General features: G+C 33.8%; 3 protein-coding genes across 4 annotated transcripts; 2 read left to right on the top strand and 1 right to left on the bottom strand.

Moving 5' to 3' along the window:
- Positions 1-4,450: 4,450 nt before the first annotated feature.
- Positions 4,451-10,749, top strand: LOC132758231 (uncharacterized). The gene is made up of 5 exons (XM_060749785.1): positions 4,451-4,788; positions 5,882-6,427; positions 7,103-7,230; positions 9,436-9,715; positions 10,311-10,749. The coding sequence occupies exons 1-5, from the start codon at positions 4,646-4,648 to the stop codon at positions 10,402-10,404; spliced, it is 1,191 nt and encodes a 396-aa protein (XP_060605768.1). The 5' UTR covers positions 4,451-4,645; the 3' UTR covers positions 10,405-10,749.
- Positions 10,750-10,860: 111 nt separating this feature from the next.
- LOC132758248 (uncharacterized) lies at positions 10,861-26,219 on the bottom strand. 2 transcript variants are annotated; one of them, XM_060749814.1, is made up of 5 exons: positions 26,061-26,219; positions 22,261-22,459; positions 19,176-19,303; positions 17,976-18,007; positions 10,861-10,973 (listed from the first exon to the last, which is right to left on the bottom strand). In XM_060749814.1, exons 1-5 carry the CDS (start codon positions 26,095-26,097, stop codon positions 10,944-10,946), a joined length of 426 nt encoding a protein of 141 aa, XP_060605797.1. In that variant the 5' UTR covers positions 26,098-26,219; the 3' UTR covers positions 10,861-10,943. The 2 variants fall into 2 exon arrangements, with proteins under 2 accessions (XP_060605797.1, XP_060605789.1); XM_060749806.1 differs by lacking the exon at positions 10,861-10,973 and having other exon boundaries at positions 17,778-18,007.
- LOC132758240 (uncharacterized) lies at positions 12,542-18,034 on the top strand. The gene is made up of 5 exons (XM_060749796.1): positions 12,542-12,787; positions 13,875-14,420; positions 15,064-15,191; positions 16,653-16,932; positions 17,282-18,034. The coding sequence occupies exons 1-5, from the start codon at positions 12,645-12,647 to the stop codon at positions 17,367-17,369; spliced, it is 1,185 nt and encodes a 394-aa protein (XP_060605779.1). The 5' UTR covers positions 12,542-12,644; the 3' UTR covers positions 17,370-18,034.
- Positions 26,220-27,213: the final 994 nt, after the last annotated feature.

Raw genomic sequence — 27,213 nt, 5'->3', positions numbered from 1 at the left:
TGTACATTTAGTGATTGTTTTCTAAGCTGTTAAACATCCAACATGCTCTAAATTCATTCGTATAACATTATTAAAGTCATGTTTGACTTTCTTAAAAAAGTTATTAGAAATCAATTCCTGTGTATGTGTTAGGGCTTGTTCATCCTCGCCATCGGAAAGAAACCATACGAGCGAACACTTAATTTATAACATGGATAACATACGGGATCAAATGTTGTTTTACTTGTTGTTATATTGGTACTTGTGTTATGTATATACAATATCTCCCATAACAAGGTCGTCTCTACTTGCGATCAATGTTCTTGATGGGAATGATGGGCTTATCCCATTTTAAGATTTATGTTCTAAAAATTACTGTTAAAATATTTGTTATTAAAGGGCAAGGAGTTAATAAGGTGCACACCGCCTTTATTAACAGACCTTTTAATTGAAATATTGATTCAATATTTGCATGTAAAAGTACAGAGTTCGCATACTTACATGCGATAAAGGCATGCCAGGAACGTATTTTCCAATTAAAACTGAAATTACTTGTTCTCTCGTATGGAGAAGAGTATGTCCAATTTTCCATTAGATAATAACTAATAACTTTCGAACATTAACATTTAATTGACCAATGGATTCCATTTTGTCATGACGCCCCACATCTTATTGCGATTGTTAGATTGTCTTTTTCCAATTGCAACGCATCGAGCCGAAGTTAATGGACCAATAGCATCGTGTAGAGCGTATTCATGGTGGTTTACCTGAACAGCTTCTTTATGTTCTCTTGCTTCTAAACGAATTCTTGCCTGTTTCTATATACACATTTACAGACAGTATAATTATGTTTAAAGAAATTTGGACATAAAATTTACATAGTTTACATAGATAAGTATTGATTCTTTTTTTTATTTTAGCATTTTTTCTATATACACATTTAAAACAGTGAATAATTTAGGAAAGTTGGCAAAATTTACATTTTATTTTTAGCATTTTCACGGAACATTCTAGATATCTTTTTACTTACGCAAACATGTGTAATCTCTCGTTATGCTTAAAAATGTGTATTGAATTAAAATTATGAAGCTATGCATATTTGTAAACATTCAGAATGACGTAAGGAAACTTGTATTATTTTCATGTAGATAATAATTGACACGACTAAGATTGTTTTCTGATATACATGACCGATATTTGCCGACGAAACTAAGTATTAAGTTCAAATGTAGTTTAATTAAGTGTTATAAAATATATTTCTATGGCTACGGGTGATAAACGAATGCTGCATCGGATATGTAGCCATACTCGATGGAACATGTCCATATACGAAATTTCATTTTAGACATTGTCATAAAAGTGTCTTACAATGCGCTGTTAGATTTTTTATTTATATAAAAAACACTAATTTATTAAAATATTTAGAGGATATTTTTTTCGTTTTTCGTGAAATATGGAATATATTTTCACGAAATATGATAAAGTGCCACATATTTCTGGTGAAAATATGTGGCATTTTATCATGCTGAGTGATAATATATACCATATTTCACGAAAAACGAAAAAATAACCTTTTAATTTAATTTTATTATCAAAGAAAAATGGTTACGAACCCCCTTGCTTGTTACGCAACTGCAATCGACAGCACGCTGTAATATATTTATATATATATATATATATTTATTTTTATATAGAACTAATATATCCAAAACAGTGATTTTATCGTCCAATAATATCACTGTTTGGAGTTCAGATGAGAGGAATTATATCACGAGGGCGTAGCCCGAGTGATATAATATGATGCGCATCCGAACGACAGCGATAAAATCACTGTTTTGGATATGTTATTTCGATTCTAACACGACATCAACAAATAAATGCTGCCGTACCTGATATTAACCTATATTGCGCCTGATTTATTTCCCTAATTATTTTCAGCGCGTCACATTTTTAGTGGTTACGTCACGTGTCTATATATAGAACGTCAAACTGTGATTTTAATGCATAATTACACACACTTTCGGTTCTTCTATGTTCTATGGGGAAACATTTGGGTCGTGTTAGAATGATTGTTTATAGATACGTCTTGTTTTGCACGCGAAGTTTGGCGCTACATTGTGACGTCATGTAAACAACTCTTTTCACGTCTGTACAGCGTTAATGACTGAATTAAAGATATTGCTGTTCCGATTCGTTTTCTTGGTTAGACCATTTTCTATCATTTTAGATAGTTTTCAAAACAAAATTCAACAAAAAAAAAACAACTTTTATTTATCAGATGGCGAAAGAAGTCCCTTAAACTTAATATGAGCTTTGACTCCGCCCACCTTTATATTTATGTTTTATATTTATTTTATTTATGTGACTGATATTTTTTTCATTTTTCGTGAAATATGTGGCATTTTATCATGAAAAGTGAAAATATATTCCATATTTCACAAAAAAACGAAAATAACCTTTTTATTTAATTTCATCATCAAAGAATAATGGTTACGAACCCCCTTGCTTGTTACGCAACTGCAATTGTGCAGCGCGCAGTAATATAATTATTGTCTTGTTTTACACGCGATATTTAGCGCTACATTGTGACGTCACTGTTAAATAACATCACTGTTTGGAGTTCGGATGCGGGGAATTATATCACGAGGGCGTAGCCCGAGTGATATACTGATGCGCATCCGAACGACAAACAGTGTTGTTATCATGCGATAAAATCGATTTGGATATATTATTTCGATTCTAACAGGACATCAAAAAATAAATGCTGCCGTACCTGATATTTAGCTAAATTACGCCTGATTTGTTTCCGTAGTTATTGTCAGCACGTCACATTTTAGTGGTTACATCACGTGTACAATGATTACGTCACATGTCTAAATATAGAACGTCAAACAGTGATTTTTTACCATAATAACACACACTTTCGGTTCTTCCATGCTCAACAGGGGAAAATGCGGGTCGTGTTAGAATTAAAGATATTGGTGTTCGTATTTAATTTCTTGGTTAGACCATTTTCTATCATTCTAAATAGTTTTCAAAACAAAATTCAACAAAAGTTGTTTTGTATTTATCAGATTTTTCAAACAAAATGCGAAAGAAGTACCTGAAAATAAATATGAGTATTGACTCCGCCCACTTTTATATTTATATTTCATATTAATTTTGAAAAAAATATGAAATAAATTTGACTGATATATGGCTTAAATTAAGTAAAGCATCAAAGTTCATGGGTAAAATTAAATAAAAGTGTATATTTAAAATATACACTTCATTCGTTCTATATTACAAATGTTCATTAAATTTTATAGAATGCAATAAACCGGTGATCCAAGTTTAATATATGTTAAAAAGTAGTCAGATGCCTTAAGTTATATTGCGGTAACCCTCACTGCAATGTGATTATTCTCTCTGGTCATACAATGCTGCTACTACTGTCTAATCAATTTTGCTTTAAATTGTTACTACTCCGATTTTTTTTTCTTCCGCAAAAGTTGCTCATTTATTTCCCCCGTAATGAGTGCAATCGGATAAAGAGCCGTCCCCTATTGTACCTTACATTGATATTCCATGGCATATATCATATCAAGTATAATTATATTGAAAATACTGATTAAATATATAAAATATTGATATGCTAATATCAACAATGTTTTTATTGTTTTATTGCATGATGTTCAGTAAAGATTTGCTAATACATGTAATATGTACATGAACATTTCAGTCGTGTTGTATTCATGCTGAAATGCTGCCTTTGTCGACATGAATGACATGGTTTTCACTTTACCTAAAGATATTAACATTTCACAATGTATACTTTTCAATGTGTGACATCTTTATTACAGTATATATAATGTATTATCATAATCAATCATTGTACAGCTGTTTCTAACATTGTTAATATTATCATAAATTTTAAGGTTATTATTCATTATTGAGAACAGTACTGAATTGTATTGGACGAATACACAAAGCCCTCTTTGACGAAGTGCTTACTGTGTCTTATATAGGTTTTGCAGCTGCGTACTTCATTTATAACCTAGTAATAGAGAATCAAAGCTTTCCCTTATTGTAAACGGTGCATGTTTGTGTCAACTTTTATGCCCCGTAAAAGGCGTCTTTATGTACTAAATGTTATGGAGAATGGTTGTTTTTCCATTCAAAATTTTATTTTTCAAAAAATTTAATTTTAAAAATTTTTCTTTAAAAAAACAAGCAAGGCTTTATAAGGTGTGTCGTCTTTTACAACATACCATTTAATTAAAAGATTGATTCAATATCTACAAATAAAAAGTACAGAGTTTGCAACATCACATGCGATAAAAGCATGTCAGGAACGTGTTTTCCAATTAAATGTGGAATTTACTTGTTTTACTATTATTTTTTATCTTTATCATTTATTAATTACGCATAAATTTGGTTGCATTAGATTAATTTCAAATTTGTAATTAGCAGAATAAAGTCGACATTTTGTAATTTCTACCCGAACACCCGCTTTGTAAGACTAATTTCGATTCATTTTGAAGGGATTGCCTCTTTTGTCCTGATTAGCCGAACTATTTTTGTTTACAAAAAGGTGGTCAATGAAGTGAGTTTTCATAGGTTGTCATTTCTGTCATAAACATAAACGTGGCTTATAAAATTACACTTTAGAAAAAAAACATAAAACATGATGCAAGTGGTATGGAACTGTGGTCTTGTTTTTGTCGCTTTGGCCTGTACCGTCAAAGGGTCAGTGAAAAAAGGAGTTGTACATTGGGCTGACAGCTATGAATGCGATGATTTTAAAGTTTTAGACAACATTAATTGGTGGTAAGTCTTTTTATTTATTTGTAAAACGTATGTAAATAAAAGTCAGTACTTATATTTGTTTTTAATTTGTACGTTATGGGCTTAACTAAGTTTTTAATTTTTGACATTGAGGGACCGAACATATTTTTGAAGATTTGTGTACAAAGGGATGTATGTCTTAATCAAAATATATATCCAATCATTTGCTTAATCCGTTTTCCTGGGATAACAAATACTGAATTAATTGAGCGAGTTGGATAAAAATATATATTATGCAAGCCTCTGGCGAGTAAATTATTATTTTATTAAACGAGTTCAATAAATTCGGTAATAAACTTTCACGAATTCTTGAATCCTCTATTTATCACATGCCAAATATAAATACCGTTTGAAGTAGAAAAAAATGACGCGCCTATATGATAACGTTAGCATTTCGCGCCTGTAAACGCTATATTTGTTTAACGCAAATGACGTCACGTCAAAATTAAAGTACGGCTATGCAGTGCCATTTTTACAGAATCGCAAAAGCAGCACGTGTATGTGATTTTTTTTTTAAAATACATTTAAATTCTACAGCAAATTTTCTATGAACAGTAACATGAGAAAAATAACCAATGAAACAAAATACCATGGTTATATGTGAATGATAACAGCTTTTTTTTTGGGGGGGGGGGGTACCTAAAAAAGCGTCAGTTACTCTGAACAACAATTTGAAAATAATAAACGGAAATTCATATTAAGTTCTCGTTAAACAAAAATATAAAAATTCATGCGAATAAGAAGCATATTAGCAAATATGGCGGATATAGTTTCCGACTATGACTTTTTAATCAGCAACGATTTCTTTAAATCGTATTCAAGCTAAGAACTTATCTAGAATCTTCCCTTTTGAGTGACATCATTTTTTTCATTTAGGAGGCGATTCGGACTACGCCATGTTTGTTTCATATGAACTTTTATGAAAATTTATCAAATTTCTTTGAGATACAGTATCAATACGTTCAAGATATCATTGATTTAACTGATGGATAAATAACTAAATATGAACAAACTTGATTTTTTTAAATCGAAATTTTAGTTTTTTCATATATAAATAGAAGGTATCTTTACACAGGTATGACTTCAGAATGAATCTTGACTATTTCCACAAGAACGACATTTGTACATCCAGCGTTGATACTTATTTGTATAACTATGTCCCCATGGTTTGGGGATATTGGAGAGATACTGTGATTAACCTTCCGGACGAGTCACAACAGTTTGTCCTTGGTTTCAATGAGCCAAATCACAAGAAACAATCAAATATGTCACCTGAGAAAGCTGCTGCTGCGTGGAAAGAAGTTGAAAAGAATTCTGATGGAAGAAAGCTTGTGAGCCCTTCAGCTGCCCCTTGCGGTTATGAGTGTAATGTCAACGACTTTGAATGGTTCGATAAGTTTTTCGAGCTTTGCAAAGATTGTAGAGTGGATTACCTAGCGGCACACACGTATTGGTGTGACCCTGGTAAAGTGATGAATTACTTGTGGCAACTCTTCAAAAGATACAATCGAAAGATTTGGCTCACTGAGTTTGCTTGTGGCCAAACAACATATGAGATGGAACAATTAGATTTTATGGAACAAATACTACCAGCGCTGGAGGACGCCGATTTTGTTTTCAGGTATACAAAATGTTCCTAATAATTTATATTGTTACCGCTATTTCACAGTTACTGCTCAATTCATCAAAACTTTTTAAACTGAACACTAACTTCCGTTTTCGTTATATTATATCAAGAAGATGAATTTTGATTTAGTTTTCCAACAATATTTATGTTACAGTTATTACTTTTTAACATTTTTTTTTAATATTCGGGAAACTTATTGACAGTGATGATATGTTATAGTGAATCGAATATAAACACACATTTTTGTAAGCATATTTAGTTGACTAAACTGAGGCGTTTATACATGACAGAATTGATTTTTTTAAGACTTGTTTACCAAATATTTCATGTAGGTCAGGACCATTAACTTGATTGCAAAAGCGCAGATTATTCGCTCACTTTGTTTCTCCAATATAATTATTTGGGTTGTGAGAAAATACCCCCAAGAAATAAAAAAAAAAGCTTTTAAGCGTCTTTAGTTTAGATTGGGCTAACAATCACACAGAAATATGATGTGTCTTCGTATTAAACACAGAAACATACTCATGTCATTTTATTCGGTATTCATTTATTTTAAACCAATTAAAAAAATGTCAGTATATATAATATTGAATTAATCATATTTTAAAGTATACCAACTACGCAAATGATATAACCATTATTACTATACATTTACATCTTCGGTTGTAGATATTCCTGGTATTCAGCAAGAATAAAGACGTCTGGATTTGTTACCACATCTGCAAGTCTATTAAAACCCGACCGTTCAGAACTTACCACTTTGGGACGTTTCTACAACGATTTTCAAGGATCGTCAAGTATTTCATCTTATTTATTTTTTAAGCATTATCATCATCATCACCATCAGTAGCAGCAAAATCTTCTTATTGTTCTTTTCTTTCGTAACCATCATCATCGTGGTCTTCATCATCAACAACAAAATCAACTTTATCGTCTTCTACTATTTCATCATCAGCATCAACATCATCATCATCAGCATCATCACTATCATCATCATCATCATCGTCATTAATATAATAATATTGTTTTCGTTGTTTTTTTCTGCAAATGGTGATAGAAAAAATAGTAGTTCAACGTAGTGTACTAGCACTAGTAGTGGTAGTGGTGGTGGTAGTAGTTGTAGTAGTAGTAGTGGTGGTACTGGAAGTGTTAGTGATAGTTGTGGTGGTGGTGGTGGTGGTAGTGGTCGTAGAAAGAGTCGTAGAAGTGACTGAAGAGGATACCGGTTAGTAACAGTAGATATAGTGGTGGTTGTGGTAGTGATGGTGGTGGTTGTTGAAGTGGTTGTAGAAGTAGTCGAATAAGTGACAGTAAATGGGTAAGTAACAATATAGATTATATAGATAGTGGTTGTGTTAGTTGTGGTAGTAAAAGTATTAATCAAAGTGTAAGTGAAAGAAGTAAAGTATAAAAATTAAATGTTATGCTTTGTTTTCAGCGACAGCGATAGGTGGAAGTCGTTCATAAGGGAGGGGAGGAAAATAAGGGGAAATGTTAGTAAAAGTAGATTGTTGTTACTTAAGTATAAGTCGTGGTGGTAATGTTGGTGGTGGTGTGTGGTGGGGGATGGCGGTGGCAGGAGAAGTGGCTATGTAATAGTGAAAATAGTAGTATTGATGGTTGTGGTGGCAGTAGTAGTTGTTGTAGTTTTGGTGATGTAAATGATAGTAGCATCAGTGACAGTATAGAATTCTTATAATTTTCCAACTGACATAACATAAATAACACATGGGTTTGTGGGTAACAGTAAAACTATCATCCCGAGGAAAATACTGTTACCCGAGGCATAGCCTCGAACAAAATCTGCGATGATCTAAAATTGTCAAGTAAAATCTAAATTTAAACAAAATAAACCAAGAGTAACAATATCTAAACTATCCTTACCTTTTAGGTTTTAAGTGTACTGTAGGCATATTTGAGAAGTTTTTTTTCTCTCTTTTATTCTTTATACAAGTGATGATATCTACCAATGATAAACACACAATAAACTGCGTTTTATTTAGAAAACAAAACACAAACCCATTTATACGGTTATGATCTGTGAAATATGATCCTTCTGTATCCAGAATATTCTCTTCGCATGGTTTTTGACAAAGTGCATTTACAAAATAACACAATGATATCCTGTGTTTGTCAGTTTTACTGGTTAAAATTGTTAAATGATCCTTTGTTGCATGCTTTAATCGTCTGCATGTCCCAGTTTGACACATTATTATTCGCATAACAATTATAATTACTTCTGTTGAAAACGGATGTTTACTTTTTGACTATTCAACAAAAAGATATTTTATACGCAAAAAGCACTCTAGGGTGGAAAGAACTAAATTTTATAGGTGTCCTATCGTGTTTAACTTCGAACATAAGAATTCATGAATCAAGAAAGAAAATGGCGGCCATTTTATTTCTTTTTATTTTAGAAAATAGACCACGTGACCAGATTTTATACTGTTAAAAAGTAATAAGTACAAAATTCACCTGGTGCACTTACATTTACAGTAAGATTAACTCCCAGGGGCCTATGGGAAATTACCATTACGAAAAAAGTGAGGGGTGATAAAAAATTTATTGCACGAACATAAGTTCAAATCTTAGAGATTATCGGCTGAATACATAAATAACAGCTCCTCATTCTCCTTGGTTGTATTCGAACCCACACTACGTGTATATTAAATAAAATGTAGTCAGAAAAAGAAGCATATTGTTACATATACCACTACTCAAATTAATGATCCATTTTTTTATATAGGAAAATTTATGACTATTTTGTTGGGTATATTTATTTGAAATAAATCAAAAACATCATTTGACAGAATAAAATTTTGCCCCTTAAGATTACATTAAATTAAAGAAATCTTAATTGGCAGACTGTTATCGAAATCATTAAACTCATTTTAGAATGCATTTTTGATTTGTGTTTGAACATGTTCGAGGTCTCTTAAAGAGTCTATTCTAGAACCTTTCTTCTAGAACTCGAATATTAAAGATATAACGATACTTTACAGGCGAGATTTCTACTTCTCCAGAGCCACAGATTACCACAGCAGCCGATGTAAATGTGGTAGGCAGGGATGAAACGCTCCTTATATTAAAATCTTTCACTTCAAACCCAACCAAATGGGGGAAGATTCTCAATTTTATGAAGAAAAACTCATATACGCTGTCAGATGCTGTACAAGATGTATACGGGACTTCGTCAAAAAGAGACATAAAAGAGCGGATTAAAAACCGGTTCATCGAGGTGTTGTGTACCAATGTTGAAGATTTGCAGGACACGGATGTGAGGTAAGTTTGTTAACTCTGGCGCTACCATTATAATAAAAAGTGACATAATGGCGGTATCCGACCATTCTTCCAGGTTACATTCAAGATGTAACGTGAACGTGACGTTCAAGATCAAAGGTCAATCACTGACATAAAAGGTCGATAATAATTATATTGAGTTTCTTTCTGGTGGTATGTATAATTCGGCAAGTGATATAAGTTCAGCGGGTGCTCATTTTATGCTTAGAACGTATATTTAATTAATGATATTATGATTTTCTTTTACCCTTAACATGCCTTAATACGGAGATAAAACCATACAGACGAAATTAAAAATATTGACTGAAAATAGACATTTTTGACTATCAAATGGCACAAATTGGCCGCTGATTTCTTGGTTGGGTTTGCACTGATCACATGAGTTTAATCTGTCGCCACTAAAAGGACTAAGGGTTAAGTAAAGATTTTGCAAAGAACGGCAATTTTTCAACCAAACATTATATTTTTCCCTTTCATATATAATTTTAATCCTATCTTCGTCACATATGGCATTGCAACTATACATCTTGTTACGTTTGAACATGGTGCTCATTGAATTGTTTTTGTCTTTATTTAGGTTCCTAGTTGAGAAGATTAAAGATATGCCTCTAGAAGGGAAGAAAGGTAAAGGTAAAACAAATGCGGGAGAGCTACGCGTTCCAAAATGCTGAAGAACAGAGTGCAATTTGTACCTATTTCATGTTTTATTCCAATGAGGCAATGTTGTACAATTGTAGTAAATAAAACTTATTAATAGCTTTCACCCTCATTACTTTGAACGTTGAAGTCATACCTTTTCCACTGAAATTATGTGTTAGAGATAGGCAAACGATTTCTGGCAAATTTGAGTGAGATATTTTGGACAAAAGTTGGAAAGTGTTTCTTCCAGCGTACTGTATTCTGACCCTTTGCCGGACAGGACCATGTGCCGGAAATTTTTTTCTTTTTTCATGTTTGATAGAATGCATTTGGTTATAAAATGTCTTTTTAAGGACAACTTTTAGAGAAATATACAGATACCAATAATATCATTAATTTTAAAATAAGTGTAAGGTATGGTAATTTTTTTATTGTTTTTTTTTTTATTTGAAATAGAAAAAGAAAAGGTAATACAAAACATGCATGAAAGTAGGAAATAACTTAAATAAATTGTTTAATTTACAATGCGCGTATCACTGCAATGATGTTCTTATGCTAACCAGATCTTCGACTAATATTTGTAACTGTTGTTGACGCTACTTTGTGATGACACCATTGTTGTCGAGATGTTTGCGGAAATAATATAAAGCAACAGACGAACTATGAATTTTCTTAGAGTTAGTTTCTTTAAAGCAGCATGCCCCAGATTCATGCCAATTTGTATCGACAGTCAACGGCCAGTCTACACTCCACCTACCTACCACAACAACGAGGATCGAGTTACTCCATCCTTTCATCTTCTCTAAGTCTTTACATTTTATTGAATACATTTTGAACCTATTTCATTATATTTATTTATATTTTAATTTATTTATAATTTAATTTATTATAAAGCATTCGATCATATTTGACCAATATCTGTGTGTACCTGTTGTGTGCATCGCTCTTCCTAACAGATACTATTTCTTGTTATTTTAAAAGAAGTTCTAGACCGTTATATAATACCATTTTTTAAAGAGTACATTTAGTGTACAAGTATTATACCTATTATTAATGAATAGACGGCTGATCAACAGAATATATACATACAATGCAGAACAGGGTAGCCAGATTTCGTCCATCTTGTCATCATAGGGACCTATCGGGCGTTCTTGGAAGTGCATTGGACAAACGAGAGGACCGCTATGTAACTAAGACAGTGTCAAGGAAAGTATGTGTCCTGAAAGGGCTTAATGGCAACATCACAAATGTAAAAAATTCAAAGCATTAATTACAACAAAATTACATGAAAATTGCTGACTTGATTTGATTGAGTCTGTACATGGGTGAATAAGTGCAGCATCCCTCACGCCCCCTAGCACCGGCTTGAGCGGTACTCAATTCTTAACACTCAAAAATACCGGCATCAATGATCCCGAAAGACCAGAAAAAAATCATAAGAAAAAAAACGAAAAAAAACTCTTGTCGAAACTCAAATGTGGCCCTCCAATATATTCGGCATTTTTCTTGATTTTAATTACATTACAAATTCATATCTAGGCTAGTTGAAAAGTGTTCAGTATTCAAGAAATTGTGTGTTACCTTTCATTACAGGATTTATTTTAGATTCTTAATTCTTTACAATTAGTAACGAATTCTTTATCATTCTGGAGATTAAAAAAAAAATTTTATAATAAAAAAAGCTGCATATGTCTGTAAACCGTTGCGATCTTTCACAGTTAGCAAAACCTTTAAATTGCACTAAAAGTACAAACGGGTTTGACATTTGAAACGTGCCGCTCTTGATATAAGTATATTTTTAGCCTTGAATAAAAGTTAAAATAACTCATAAAACTACATAAATACATATATGTTTGGGGAAATAATATAAAAATGGAACATGATGGTGTACTTCATGTCCTTTGAACAGAAAAAAACAACAATTTCATATCATTGCATATTTAATGGAATGTTAATTGCATGAATGTTATTGTACAATATACTATACTGTCACTACACCAAATGATTACGGCTATGGTGTATGAACAAAGTCAATTATGTGTAAATTACTGTTGCAATTTTAGGGAAAGGGCTTTGATGAATTGATAATCTGTTTATCTGTTTGATGTTTGTCGGTCCGTTTGATCTTTCATTTTTAGATAAATGCAGTCTGTAAACGTATGATTTGGTCATTTTCGGAATAAAGACCGCATGAAATGAAGTGAGGTTTCATAAGTTGTCATTTCTGTCATAAGCATAAACGTTGTTTATACAAAATCCATAGTGATTAAAAATGACGCAAATGGTATGGAACGGAGCTCTCGTTTTTGTCGCTTTGGCCTGTACCGTCCAAGGGTCAGTGAAAAAAGGAGTTGTACATTGGGCTGACAGCTATGAATGCGATGATTTTAAAGTTTTAGACAACATTAATTGGTGGTAAGTCTTTTCATTCATTTGTAAAATGTATTTACATAATTTAAGTACTTATATTTTTATAAAACAGTACGCTATGGGCTCAACTAAGTTTTCAATTTTTGGCATAGAGGGACCGAAAATATTTTTTGAAGATTGGTGTACCAATGGATGTATGTCTTGATCAAAATATATATCGTTTCTTAAATTTCAGATCTTTCGCTTAATCTGTTTTCCTGGGATAACAAAAACTGAATTAATTGAACGAGTTGGATAAATATATATATTATGCGAGCCTCTGGCGAGTAAAATGTTATTTTATTCAACGAGTTCAATAAATTCAGTAATAACAAATATAAATACCGTTTGAAGTGAAAATCATAATTGACGCGTCTATAGGATAGCGCGTCTAAACGCTATATTTGTTTAACGCAAATGACGACACCTCAAAATTTGAGTACGCCTATGCAATGCCATTTTTACAGAGTCGCAAAAGTGGCACGTGTATGTGATAAAATTTTATAAAACATTTAAATACTCTAGCAAATTTTCTATGAACTGTAACATGACGAAAATAACTAATGAAACTTACTTCTATGGTTATATGCAAATGTCTTTGCTGAGATAACAGCTTTTTGGGGGTGGATGGGGGTTGGGTAACCTAAAAGAGCGTCAGTTACTCTGAACAACAATTTAATTAAGAATGAAAATAATAAACGGGAATAATAATTCATATTAAGTTTTCGTTAGACAAAAATATAAAAATTCATGCGAGTAAGAAGCATATTAGCTAATATGGCGAATATAGTTTCAGACTTAGGCTTTTTTATCAGTTTCGTATTCAAGCTAAAAATTTAAAATTTATCTAGAATTTTCCCTTTTGAGCGACATCATTTTTTTTCCATTTAGTAGGCGATTCGGACTACGAATTGACATGTTTGTTTCATATGAAATTTCATGATCATTTATCAAATTTGTTTCACATACAGTATCAAAGTTGACGTTCCAGATATCATTGACTGATGGATAAATAACAGAATATGCACAAAGTTTATTTATTTTAATCGAAATTTTAGATTTTGATATATAAATAGAAGGTATCTTTACACAGGTATGACTTCAGAATGAATCTGAACTATTTCCACAAGAACGACATATGTACATCCAGCGTCGATACTTATTTGTATAACTATGTCCCCATGGTTTGGGGGCATTGGAGAGATACTGTAATTAACCTTCCAGAAGATTCACAACAGTTTGTCCTTGGCTTCAACGAGCCAAATCATAAGAAACAATCAAATATGTCACCCGAGAAAGCTGCTGCTGCGTGGAAAGAAGTTGAAAAGAATTCCAAAGGAAGAAAGCTTGTGAGTCCTTCAGCTGCAACATGCGGTGATAAGTGCAATGTTGACGAATTTGAATGGTTCGACAAGTTTTTCGAGCTTTGCAAAGGATGTAGAGTGGATTACCTAGCGGCACACACGTATTGGTGTAACCCTGGTAAAGTGATGAGATACTTGTGGCAACTCTACAAAAGATACAATCGAAAGATTTGGCTCACTGAGTTTGCTTGTGGCAAAACAACATACGAAATGGAACAATTAGATTTTATGGAACAAATATTACCAGCGCTGGAGGACGCCGATTTTGTTTTCAGGTATACAAAAGGTTCCTAAGAATTTATGTTGATATCGCTATTTCACAGTTATTGTTCAATTGATCAAAAATGATTTTAACTGATCACTGACTTCTATTTCTGTTACATTGTATCAAAAAGATGAATTTTGAGTTTTGCGAGCTCTAAAAATATTTTCTTTTGCATTCATTAATTATTTTTAACAAAAGCATTAATGTTCGGTAATTTTGTTGACAATGATGATATGCAATAGTGATTCGATTATATACACAAGTTTTTGTACGCATATTGTTATATTTGTTAACCATTTGATGAATGTATGGGCCAATAATTTATTTGCAAAGGTAACAGCACAGATCATTTGGGCACTCCTTTTCTCTAGAATAATTATTTCAGCTTGTGAGAAATGACCCACAAAATGAGAAAAAAATAATAAAATGCGTTTAAGCGCTATTGAATTCAGTCGGGCTTAGACTCGCACAAAAAATATGATGTGTCTTCGTATTGAACACAAAAACATACCCATATCATTTAAACGGTATTCATTTATTTTAAACTAATTCAAAAATAGCAGTAAAATAATAAATTAAGTTTATCTGTATTTCAGCCACCTCCGCAAATAATATAAGCATTATTATTATACATTTCCATTTTCTGTTTTCAGATATTCCTGGTATTCAGCGAGAATAAAGAAGTCTGGATTTGTTACGACATCTGCGAGTCTCCTTAAACCCGACCGTTCAGAGCTTACCACTTTGGGACGTTTCTACAACGATTTTCAAGGATCTTCGAGTAATTCATTTTATTTAATATTTAAGATTATCATCAACAGCAACAGCAGCAGCAGCAGCAGTAGCAGTAGTTAGTAGTAGTAGTAGTAGTAAATGGGTAGTAGTTAGCATTAATAGTAGTAGTAGTAGAAGTTGTAGTTGTTGTAGTTGAAGGGGCATTAGTAATGGTACTAGCGACAGCAATTATGGTGGTAGTCGGTTCATAATGGTAGTCGTAGTGATAGGTAGTGGAAGTGGTAGTAGAAGTAGATATAGTTGCAGAGGTGGTGGTGGTAATGTTGGTTGTGGTACTGGTGGTGGTAGAAGTAGTAGCGTTGATATTCTGGTGGTGGTAGAAGTAGTAGCGTTAATAATCTGGTGGTGGTAGAAGTAGTAGCGTTGATATTCTGGTGGTGGTAGAACTAGTAGCGTTGATATTCTGGTGGTGGTAGAACTAGTAGCGTTGATATTCTGGTGGTGGTAGAAGTAGTAGCGTTGATATGCTGGTGGTGGTAGAAGTAGTAGCGTTAATAATCTGGTGGTGTATAGAAGTAGTAGCGTTAATAATCTGGTGGTGGTAGAAAGTAGTAGCGTTGATATTCTGGTGGTGGTAGAAGTAGTAGCGTTGATATTCTGGTGGTGGTAGAAACTAGTTAGCGTTGATATTCTGGTGGTGGTAGAACTAGTAGCGTTGATATTTCTGGTAGTGGTAGAAGTAGTAGCGTTAATAATCTGGTGGTGGTAGAAGTAGTAGCGTTGATATTCTGGTGGTGGTAGAACTAGTAGCGTTGATATTCTGGCGGTGGTAGAAGTAGTAGCGTTAATAATCTGGTGGTGGTAAAAGTAGTAGCGTTGATAATAGTGAAAATAGTACAGTAATAGTATTATTGATGGTGGTGGCAGTAGTTGTAGGTAGTTATTGTAGTTTTGGTGATGTAAATGATAGTAGCAGCAGCAATGCCAGTATAGAATTATAATTATTTTTTAACTTACATGTTTTAATTGCACAAACAGGAGTCTGACTCTTACAGATAATGGGCTGAATATATATAACAATGATTGTATTCGAATGCACAGTATATTGAATAAAACGAAGCATATTGTTACATGTACCACTACTCAAATTAATGACTGACTTATTTGAAATGATTATATATATTGTACCTCGGGAATCCTGGAATCAAAAACATCATTAAATAAGATAACATTTTTGCCGTTCAGAATAAATTAAAATTATTATAAAAAGATCTTAATAGGAAGATGTTTTATATAAAAGAAAAACATTTACTTTATAGAATGCATTTTTAATTGTTTTTTGAAGAACAAGTTCGGTTTCTCTTTAAGTGTCCAATCTAGAACTATTTAATTTCTAGAACTCTCTTCTCGGCGGGATAAGAAGCAAAGAAGCACATCTTTACAAGCTTTTAGCATATAATTATTTTGTTCCATATATGAATATAAAATATATAATGATAATTTACAGGCGAGTTGCCTACTTCTCCTAAGCCACAGATCACCACAGCAGTCGATATAAATGTGGTAGGCAGGGACGAAACGCTCCTTATATTGAAGTCTTTTACTTCAAACCCAACCAAATGGTGGAAGGTTCTCAATTTTATGAAGAAAAACTCATATACGCTGCCTGTTGCTGTACAAGATGTATACAAGACGTCGTCAAACAGAGACCTCAAACAGCGGATTAAAAAACGGTTCATCGAGGTGTTGTGTACCGATGTTGAAGAATTGCAGGACCCGGATGTTAGGTACGTTCGTTACCATTGTAATCAAAATGATATCATGGCGTTATCTTCCAGGATATTTTCAAGATGAAGATGGAAGATTTATATGACGCTCAAGTTCATTCATATATATACGTGAAAGGTCGATAAGAACTATCGTGAGTTTATTTTTTGTGACATGTATAATTCGGCAGGGGATACAAGATCGGCGCATGCTCTTATTATGCTTAGAACTTATATTTTTAACATAAAACATCATGTTTGTTCCTTTAATATGTACATTGGTAAATACATTTTTATCCTGTCTTCTTCAAATTTAACATAACAACTAGACATCAATTACGTTCATTTAATTGTTTTCGTCTCTTTTTAGGTTCCTAGTTGAGAAAATTAAAGACATGCCCGAAGGAGAGAAGAAAAGGAGAAGAAATGCGGGAGAGCTACGCGTTCCAAAATGCTGAAGAATAAAGTGTGCATGTAATTTGTACCTATTTTTTATTTCTTTATTTTCCAATAAACGTTGTACAATAATTGTAGTAAATAAAACTTATTGATATTTTTGACCCGCATTACTTTGAACGTTGAAGTAATACTTATGCCACTAAAATTATGTACCGAAGATGTGCAGACCAATTCTGGCAAAATTGGAGTGAAATATTTTGGACAAAATTTGAAAAGTGCTTCTTTCAGTGTACGGGATTTCGACCCTTTGCCGGACAGGACCATGTGCAGAAAAGGACCATGTGCCCGACATTTTTCCTGTTTCATTTTTGATAGATAGCATTTGATTATAAAATGTCTTTGTAACATGGTCAATCTTTAAAGAAATATATAGATACTAAAAATATCAAGAAAAATCAAGATAAGTGTAAGGTATGGTAATTTTTTATTGTGATTTATTACAAATAGAAAAAGAACAGGTTATACAAAACATGCATGATAGTAGGAAATAACTTAAATAAATTGGTTAATATACAATGCGCGTATCACTGCAATGTTGTTCATATACAAAAATCATTTGTTAAACAGATCTACAGCTAATATTTGTAACTGTTGTTGACGCTGCTGTGTGATGACACCATTGTTGTCGAGATGTTTGCTGAAAAAATATAAAGCAGAAGATGAACTCGGAGTTTATTTTGAGTTTGCTTCTTTGAAGCAGCATGCCTCACGATTTCTGCCACTTTTCATGAACATTTTGAAAATGTATTTCAATAGTAACAATTTGTGAAGAGGACATAGCAAGTGCACATACAACCCGCGTAAATAACACCAAAAATATTGAATAAATATGCAAAAACAGCCATTACTGCATTAGTCACTCAATAGAAATGTAGTGATAAATACAAATACAACACATAACACGTTAATCGTTCCTTGAATTTTGAATATTTTTTACTTTTCTTTAAATTTTAGTACATTTTTCTCCAGTTTGATTTTCTTGAAATATTTTGGCTCATCTGGGACATGCAGCTTTCATGCACATCCGTCAGTTCATACAGGACCAGGACAATTCGCGAACAGTAAAGTTTTGCAATTGTGTTCGGGTCAAATAAAAATCAGAATTTAATCAACAATGTATAATGGTACTTCGTTTCACATGACCATTGTTTAATTTTGGACATTTAGACAGAACTATGTTAATTCTAAATGAGATATTGATTTATCTTAGGCTCTGGAAATAAAACCGAGGATAAATAAAGAATACTTGGTCCAATAGTGATTTTTATTGGAAATCACGAGGCATGAACACGCTGAAAGTTTTTGGTTACATAAGAAAAAAGTATGAATTTATAGAAGTACGTAATGATTATAATAATTATGTAACATTTAAAGAAAGCAAAATTATTTGATTGAAGAGTGTGTTTTTTCAGCATACTACAACATTTTTACGGCACGCCTCAAAAATGCATTTTTTTCAATTCTTTAAAAATGTCAAACATGTGTTTTAACAATGTTCTAATAATTGATTTTGAGTATATTAGATGTTTCACAACAGAAGTAAGTTGCACTGAACGTGCAGTAATATGTCGTAAAGGTAAAACATGTGAAAAAGTAGTATTTTGACCATAGAAAATACTCATTCACGATGAATATACCCATTATCAAGAGATCATAGGAAGTAAAAGATAATTCATCTATGTACAAATTAGTTTTTTTTAAACTAAAAAGATACCCCCCCCCCCCCAAGAAGGGAAGTTTTTGAGAAATCAAAAATGATGCATTTCTAAGACATACTTCAATAATTATACGTGTAATATACATACCACCTCCCATTCCCGGATTTTGCACAAAGACAGTAGTTCTGTTGCTGGAACAACAACATTTGTAACAACACACGCAACACCCAATCAGTATACCAAAAAACACTATTGATGACACGATTGGTGCCCAACTGAAAAATTGGTAAAACATTATATGGTGTATAAAAGGAAAAAGTAAACATGTACTGTACATGCACGAAATTTTAGTCCGTTTCTTTTTGTCCAATAAACGATTGAACACATTTCTCCTGCAGTTAATTTTGTTTGCCTGTATACAAGAATATGGTATACCGTTCTGTTGAATAAGGAGTTATTGATTTATTATAAGTGTATCTTATATTTATATTTGTTTTGACTTTTGTTTTTAAGTCTGTTCTTTGTTTTTCATAAAACATTTCGCAAACAACAAAACAAAACGAAAACAACATACTTATAAAATTACCTGCAAACCACATTCACCATGAAATAAAAGTATGGTGGCTGATTTGTGACAATCGTGTGTTCGCCCCGCGACCCCGCCAAGCAAAAAGTCGAGAATTAACAAGTAAAAATGGCGAGGGCGCGGAGTGAAAAGTCGCTAATTAGCGGGGGCGCGGGACGAAGTAAAATAAATTAAACTTAGCCCCGCGTGGGCACGAAGCGAGATTTAAGAAATAAAACAGCGGGGCGCGGAGCGAAACACGTTAATAAGCGCCATGGATTATTAGCGTTTTTTCACTTTCCGCCGTCGCCATTTTAACTTTTAAATTCAAATTCTCGACTTTTCGCTTGGCGGAGCCGCGGGACGAAGCTAATTAACGTGGGTGCGGGGCGAGGTTTCATTTACTTACTTAATTTCGCCCCGCGCACCTGCTAATAAGCGTGTTATTGCTCCGCGACCACGCGGGGCGACATTTTATTTCTTAAACTTCGCCCCGCGCCCCCGCTAATTAGCGTGTTTTCCGCCCGCGACCCGACAGTTTTATTTTTTTTAAATCTCGCTCTCAACCCCGCAGGACGACGTTTTGTTTCTTAAACTTCCTCTCGCACCCTCGCTAATGAGCGTGTTTTTGCTCCGCCTCTCGCCATTTTAACTTGTTAATTCTCGACTTTTCGCTTGGCGGAGTCGCGGTGCGAAAATACGTTGATATGTTGAGGCGCGGGGTGAAGTTTTTTCTACTTAACTTCGTCCCGCGCTCCCGCTTTTTAGCGTGTTTTCCCTCCGCGACCCCGCCGTTTTATTTTTTAAATCTTGCTCCGAGTCTCCGCGGGGGCGAAATTTTATCGCCCTGCGCCCCCTCTTTTTAGCGGCTTTTCGCTCCGCGCACCCGCCATTTTAACTTGTTAATTCTCGACTTTTCGCATGGCGGGGTGCGGAGCGAAAACACGAATGGCACATATCAGTCACTATATAAAAGGGTAAAATGACAGTGATACATGATAAAATAGTTCTTGAAAGCTCGGGATGTTTCGTCATTTTCCGTGTCTTTTATTGCACATATTGAGCGCCTAATGATCATGATTTCAGGAATAAGTGATAATCTTGCTAATTCAACGCTTTAAAAATAACTACTAGATATTTTTCGAAACGAATAATGCCAAATTTGTACTGGCTATAAATTGGCAAATACCTCAAAATGCAGTAAATGGAAACAAAGGTTTATAACAAAGCACTTCATTTCTTTTATTATTAAATCAAAATTTTGAAGCGGTTAACTAACAACAGCGATCAGTAGTCACATGTGTCGCCTCATGATGGCCAATTTCATGTTTGGACAAATTTTGTGACGGATGGACAGACAGACGGACAGTGTACAACTAGACTTGGTACTGATCATTCCTGTAAAGTTTTGATGAAATTGAACCAGTAGTTTATGAGGAGTAGTCCGGGCAAGCTTTTGTGTATCTGGCAACACACACAAAAAAAACCTTTTTATCAAAGGGCCATAACTCGGCCAAAAATCATTCAACTGAAAAACCCGTGCAATATGCGCAAGGACTTGAGCTACAGATCAATCCTGTAAAGTTTCATTGAAATTGCATTAGTGGTATAAGAGAAGTAGTCCGGACAAACTTTAAAAATAAAAAATATTAAAGGACCATAACTCAAACAAAAATCATTGAACCGGAAAATGCTGACAATATGCACAACTAGACTTGGTACTGATCATTCCTGTAAAGTTTTGATGAAATTGAACCAGTAGTTTATGAGGAGTAGTCCGGACAAGCTTTTGTGTATCTGGCAACACACATGAAAAGAAACCTTTTTATCAAAGGGCCATAACTCGGCCAAAAATCATTCAACTGAAAAACCCGTGCAATATGCGCAAGGACTTGAGCTACAGATCAATCCTGTAAATTTTCATTGAAGTTGCATTAGTGGTATAAGAGAAGTAGTCCGGACAAACTTTAAAATTAAAAATTATTAAAGGGCCATAACTCTGACAAAAATCATTGAACCGGAAAATGCTGACAATATGCACAATAAGACTTGGTACTGATCATTCCTGTAAAGTTTGGATGAAATTGAACCAGTAGTTTATGAGGAGTAGTCCGGACAAGCTTTTGTGTATCTGGCAACACACAGTAAAAGAAACCTTTTTATCAAAGGGCCATAACTCGGTCAAAAATCATTCAACTGAAAAACCCGTGCAATATTCGCAAGGACTTGAGCTACAGATCAATCCTGTAAATTTTCATTGAAGTTGCATCAGTGGTATAAGAGAAGTAGTCCGGACAAACTTTAAAATTAAAAATTATTAAATGGCCATAACTCTGACAAAAATCATTGAACCGGAAAATGCTGACAATATGCACAATTAGACTTGGTACTGATCATTCCTGTAAAGTTTTGATGAAATTGCACCAGTAGTTTATGAGGAGTAGTCCGGACAAGTTTTGTGACGGACGGACAGACAGACGGACAGACAGACAGACAGACGGACAGACAGACGACGGAGAAGTGATCCCTATATGTCACCACTACTCCGTAGAGGCGACAAAATAATTAAATGTTATCCTATTAAATGTTATTCGGATTGCTCTGTTTTTATGTTCACACTTAAAAACATATTATTCAACACGCGTGAAACAAAATAATCACACTTACACGTGATGTTTCCACCAAAGATTACAGAAATCATCCCTATCGTCAGATGACGCTTGTAGAAGAACGCTGTCACAGCAATATAGACCGAGGACCCCGTTTGTTGAACCACAACAGAAGTTGTCACACCATTGCGGATCGTTCCAGTCATTAAGAATGTTATAGTACCCTTCGCAGCACTCGCCTGCGGTCGTGAATGGAACTAAAATGTTAAATATGAAAGGAGAAAAAAACATTAATAAATATAAAAATCTGATAATTTTTGTATAAAATAGTATTTTTTTAGATAGTTTATTCGCTGTTAAGGATATTAAATTTTAGCAAAGCGCAGAGCAGCGCAGTGTCATCCAACACCATATCGCAGCGCATATCATATCATGTCATAATATACCAATTTATTCAACACCTTATAAAATGTATCAACTCAACTTCCTTCTCATTGACAATCATAATCTATAATTAATATTGGATCCATTATTATCAGTTTAGCCTCGTTTTCATTTCCAAGAAAAAATCCATCTCAAGTTGCTGTTTGCACTCCGACTAGCCTCGAGTCCAAAAAGAGGTGTCAAATTCTACTCTGAGTAACAAAGTTATGTCAAAATGGTGAGAAATAAAGAGTTCATTGTTGAGTTAAAAACAAAACGGATTCTGCTGGACGCGTACACAACTGCAAAAACCTAGAGACTCGTCCAATATAGATTTGACAGTCTTATAGTTACACTTCCGATATTATTAAGAATTGTACTCAACATTGTCAAATAAAATCATACAAAAGGCATAGCATAGCATAGCTCAGTTTATAACATATCAAAGCATACTTCACAATTTTACGTACGAAATCAGTTTATTAATGCATAGGGAGGGCGTCTTGTGCTAAAATGGTCTAATCAGTAATTATTATCCTTTTACTCGTGAATCTCCGTGAATAGTACGGAAACAAACGAATGACACAGCTTATTAAGAGATTAAATCATTGATTATCCATCAAATTTTGTCAAGAAAGATTTTGCAATGCTATGCTTCATTAAGTAGGCTAGTTAAGGGATATACGAGTACAGACAGCAATCTTTTATAAATATTCTAGCATCGGACCATGCTATATTGCCCCTTATATCCCTTCAACAACCTATATACATGTAACAATGATTTTATAATAAAAGCCCAATTTTTAATAAAAATGAATTTGTAATTATGTCAAGGTTTTATTTTGTCCTAATTTAATAAAAACCTAACCCACTATCCTTTTATTACGAATTTATCTGATAAAATGCATATCTTAGATATGATCGCCCGATTTCCTGATTGGATATATGATAGAATTTGATATACGGTCTAAGACTCACAGTAATCGGTTCAAATGCCACAACATCCGGTCCAAGTGCTTTTATATGGTTCCTGGTTTAAGCCAATTAGTTACAGCCCCCTATTATCTGGTAAAAATCTAACAGTATCCGGTGCTAGTTCCATTGTACACGGTCTCTGTACAGTCTCAGTACATGTATCTGGTACATGTATCTGGTCACAGCCCCACAGTACCACACCACAATCATTATCATTATTATCATCGTCATCATCATCATTATCAATTATTTTGTTAATTATCATTAATGTTATCTTAGTAATCTTATTGATAATATACGCCGATTTGCTTTTCATAGGGATAACATCATAGCCAATAATAAGACACACTGCTAGTGTTAAACGATATCACACAGGAGTTTAAAGTACCATGTACACATGTCACAGGGTGAAAAAAATGTGCAGGCTGACCGGGAATCGAACCCGGGACCCTCGGAATACCGTACCCCGGCTGAGCTATCCGGCCGCTTACACATCTCCTTTCCTAAATAGTAAACAGTTCTGAACCGTGACATACTCCTCTGCTATTGAAATTCGTCCTTGAATTTCACAGAGTTACAGACCAATGTAAATTAAACTCTGAGCTATATGCAGTCATAGTCCCATGTTGGGCGCCAAATGTCACAGGATGAGAAAAATGTGCAGCCTGACCGAGACTCGAACCCGGGAACTTCGGAATACCGTACTGCGGATTTACCGACTTTGCTATCCGGCCTCCCCTAAATAGTTAACAGTTCTTAACAAACATACACCATTAAAGAAACTTATGATATTGAAGAGTTTTACGTCACACCAACTTTCTTTCTAGCTTTACATGGGGAGGAAGATCTCAGGCGCCCACTTCCTTTGCATTAATCTAGGCACAAACGGGGATCTTTGTAGAAATACCCGCGTTCCGTAAGCTATCTAGAAAGTTTCTCCACATAGAAAAATCCAAAGTCCTTTTTAGGATTTGAACCTACAGCGGTGAGGGACAAGTTGTTTGAAGTCAACGACCTTGACCACTCGGCCACGGACGTCCTTATAAAATATCGGATCTATCAAATAGCTTCAATTTCCGTTATCACTTAAATGGACTCCATTGAGATTTTTTGGACATGACGGGACTGGAATTAATTTTCCGAGATGTGTGTTTCATTTCTCGAGATGTGTATTTCATGTGTATTTCATTTCTCGAGATGTGTATTTCATTTCTCGAGATGTGTATTTCATTTCTCAAGATGTGTATTTCATTTCTCAAGATGTGTATTTCATTTCTCGAGATGTGTATTTCATTTCTCAAGATGTGTATTTCATTTCTCAAGATGTGTATTTCATTTCTCGAGATGTGTATTTCATTTCTCGAGATGTGTATTTCATTTCTCAAGATGTGTATTTCATTTCTCAAGATGTGTATTTCATTTCTCGAGATGTGTATTTCATTTCTCAAGATGTGTATTTCATTTCTCAAGATGTGTATTTCATTTCTCGAGATGTGTATTTCATTTCTTAAGATGTGTATTTCATTTCTCAAGATGTGTATTTCATTTCATTTGATGTATGTCTATACCAATAACTTGTGTGCACAATTTCAGCTCCGTTTTTCCAGAATAATTATTTTAATTGTGAAATCAAAAATAAGAATTTCAATATTTTTATGGGTATAATTCTTAATTTTAATGTTTTGTAAATCTTTCTGGTTTAAGTGACCCAGTCGATCATGTAGGAAATTAAAATTTTATGTTTCTTTAGATCATTGAACCACATTCCTTTAACCTGCCTTTAATATTGTAACGATTTGAAACGGTAATCGAATAAATAAATGTGCAGATATTTTAAGATTCAAAGTTTGATTTTTTGACACGATCCTTGGGTTTAAAATATTCGACATGAATAAACATATTTCTTTCTTCAGAAAAAAACCCCAAAAACAACAACTTAAAACAACAACAAAAAAACAATGAGATATGTTTTCCTGTTGACATTTTGAAGGAACTTGACAAAACTATTCTTAGACCAAACCTGAAGTGCAGTTTAGTTAATATAAATAGGCACGGACATTTTTCAATGAGTTCAAAATAAATAAAAATAAATAATTAAAACGGAAAATTATACAAAAGATGATAAGAAATAAAATTTTAAAAGTGGGTGATTTTTAGCTTGTTTTTGAGTTTAAACAATAAATATGATTATTTTGGAAACACGGAGTGAGTGAATGTTCAGAAATTTTGGGAAAAAAAGTAATTGATCTAAGCCTATTGCAAATTTCAACACAACTTGAAACAAATACAGTCCCGTCATGTCCGAAACCCTTAGTGGAGTCACTTTGAAAGTATGCATAGATCAGAATTTCAATAATCTTCATATTTGAGATTTAATTTTAAGGGGAAAAACAACTCTTACCCTTACATTTATTCGGTTTTAGGAAAGAAAAATACACTGTAGCAAAGTGAAAAGCTTACCTATTGCCAGAAGAAATAAGAGTGAAAACATCTTCATTTGTCAGCAAGATTTACAATGTTGTTAGGTAATTCTTTAATCGTGACAACGAACGTACATACTCAACTAATATGAGGACTTTTCAGTAACCTTTATAAACTTGTTATCTTTAAATTTAAGATAGTATTTTCGAAAAATGAAATGATTGATGAAAAACGAAATACCGCTAGATTGAACATGTTCATATAATATTATAATCATATTTATTGAAGGATTATTTAATTTTCGGAAATTCATAAACGGGTGTCATAACCATACCTATAAACTTCGTTTCCGTAACTCCCTTTTTTCTGAAAAATGGACAACAGAGGTTTTTTTTAATCACTTGTGTATAACCTTTGTCATCCCTATCCGAGTGATAAGTCTGTCTAGCCCTCCGGCCACAGCAGTGGGTTCAAACCTCAAAATGTACGTTGAATAGTGTAGTTTCACGTTGCCGTTTGTCTTTCTTATCAAAAAAAAGGTAAGCCCATCTCACACAGAACACACGGCTTACACGGTTGGCCACCCGTGTAAACCGTACATACAACCGAATCAACCGTAGTGTTATCCGAGTAACAGTCGGGCCATTCGAGTGTATCCGTGTAAGCCGTGTATGATTTTTAAAACTTTTAAAAAACTGACACGGATGTCATGTCCGTGAATGGTCGTATTAGCAACCGTACAAGACCGTAAGAGGCCGTGTGAGACCGTATGAGACCCGTACATACAACCGTATTTGAATTCCCCTACGAGTGAGTCCAACCGTGTCGAGATCGTATACAAATCGTATGGAATCGTTCGAGACCGTCCCAAAATCCTACATCCAACATTATTAAAACCCGAATATCACACGATCATGGTACGATTTACACGACTGCACACACGGTTTCATACGATCGCCATACGACCAATACGGTTCAAGTACGAATCATACACGGCAGACACGGTATAGTACGGGTATACACGGTAGCGCACGGCCTCGTACGATCTTACACGGCTTTTTCATTGAATATTAAATATTTAGGAAATAGTTTTATTACGCAGCTTCTACTTATTTCTGAGAGTTTTCTTTGAAATAACTGACTTTATTATTAAGGCACTGCTTTTAAAATTATCCCTTTGCAAAAATTAATG

The sequence above is a fragment of the Ruditapes philippinarum genome, unplaced genomic scaffold (assembly GCF_026571515.1).
Source record: "Ruditapes philippinarum isolate M1 unplaced genomic scaffold, ASM2657151v2 ctg6828_1_1_1_1, whole genome shotgun sequence".
Classification (NCBI taxonomy): Eukaryota; Metazoa; Mollusca; class Bivalvia; order Venerida; family Veneridae; genus Ruditapes; species Ruditapes philippinarum.
The sequence above is the reverse complement of the archived record's forward strand: the minus strand, read 5'-3'. Positions and strand labels throughout refer to the sequence as shown.

Excerpts from the sequence above, each read along its gene's own strand:
- LOC132758231 (XM_060749785.1), top strand. The coding sequence starts at position 4,646 with ATGATGCAAGTGGTATGGAACTGTGGTCTTGTTTTTGTCGCTTTGGCC. Across the intron at positions 7,231-9,435 it reads CGATTTTCAAGGATCGTCAA|GCGAGATTTCTACTTCTCCA; the intron begins GTATTTCATCTT and ends GATACTTTACAG. Across the intron at positions 9,716-10,310 it reads TTGCAGGACACGGATGTGAG|GTTCCTAGTTGAGAAGATTA; the intron begins GTAAGTTTGTTA and ends GTCTTTATTTAG.
- LOC132758240 (XM_060749796.1), top strand. The coding sequence starts at position 12,645 with ATGACGCAAATGGTATGGAACGGAGCTCTCGTTTTTGTCGCTTTGGCC. Across the intron at positions 14,421-15,063 it reads GACGCCGATTTTGTTTTCAG|ATATTCCTGGTATTCAGCGA; the intron begins GTATACAAAAGG and ends TTCTGTTTTCAG. Across the intron at positions 15,192-16,652 it reads CGATTTTCAAGGATCTTCGA|GCGAGTTGCCTACTTCTCCT; the intron begins GTAATTCATTTT and ends GATAATTTACAG.
- LOC132758248 (XM_060749814.1), bottom strand. The coding sequence starts at position 26,097 with ATGAAGATGTTTTCACTCTTATTTCTTCTGGCAATAG. Across the intron at positions 22,460-26,060 it reads CTTATTTCTTCTGGCAATAG|TTCCATTCACGACCGCAGGC; the intron begins GTAAGCTTTTCA and ends TTAACATTTTAG. Across the intron at positions 18,008-19,175 it reads AAATCCGGGAATGGGAGGTG|CAAACATCTCGACAACAATG; the intron begins GTATGTATATTA and ends ATATTTTTTCAG.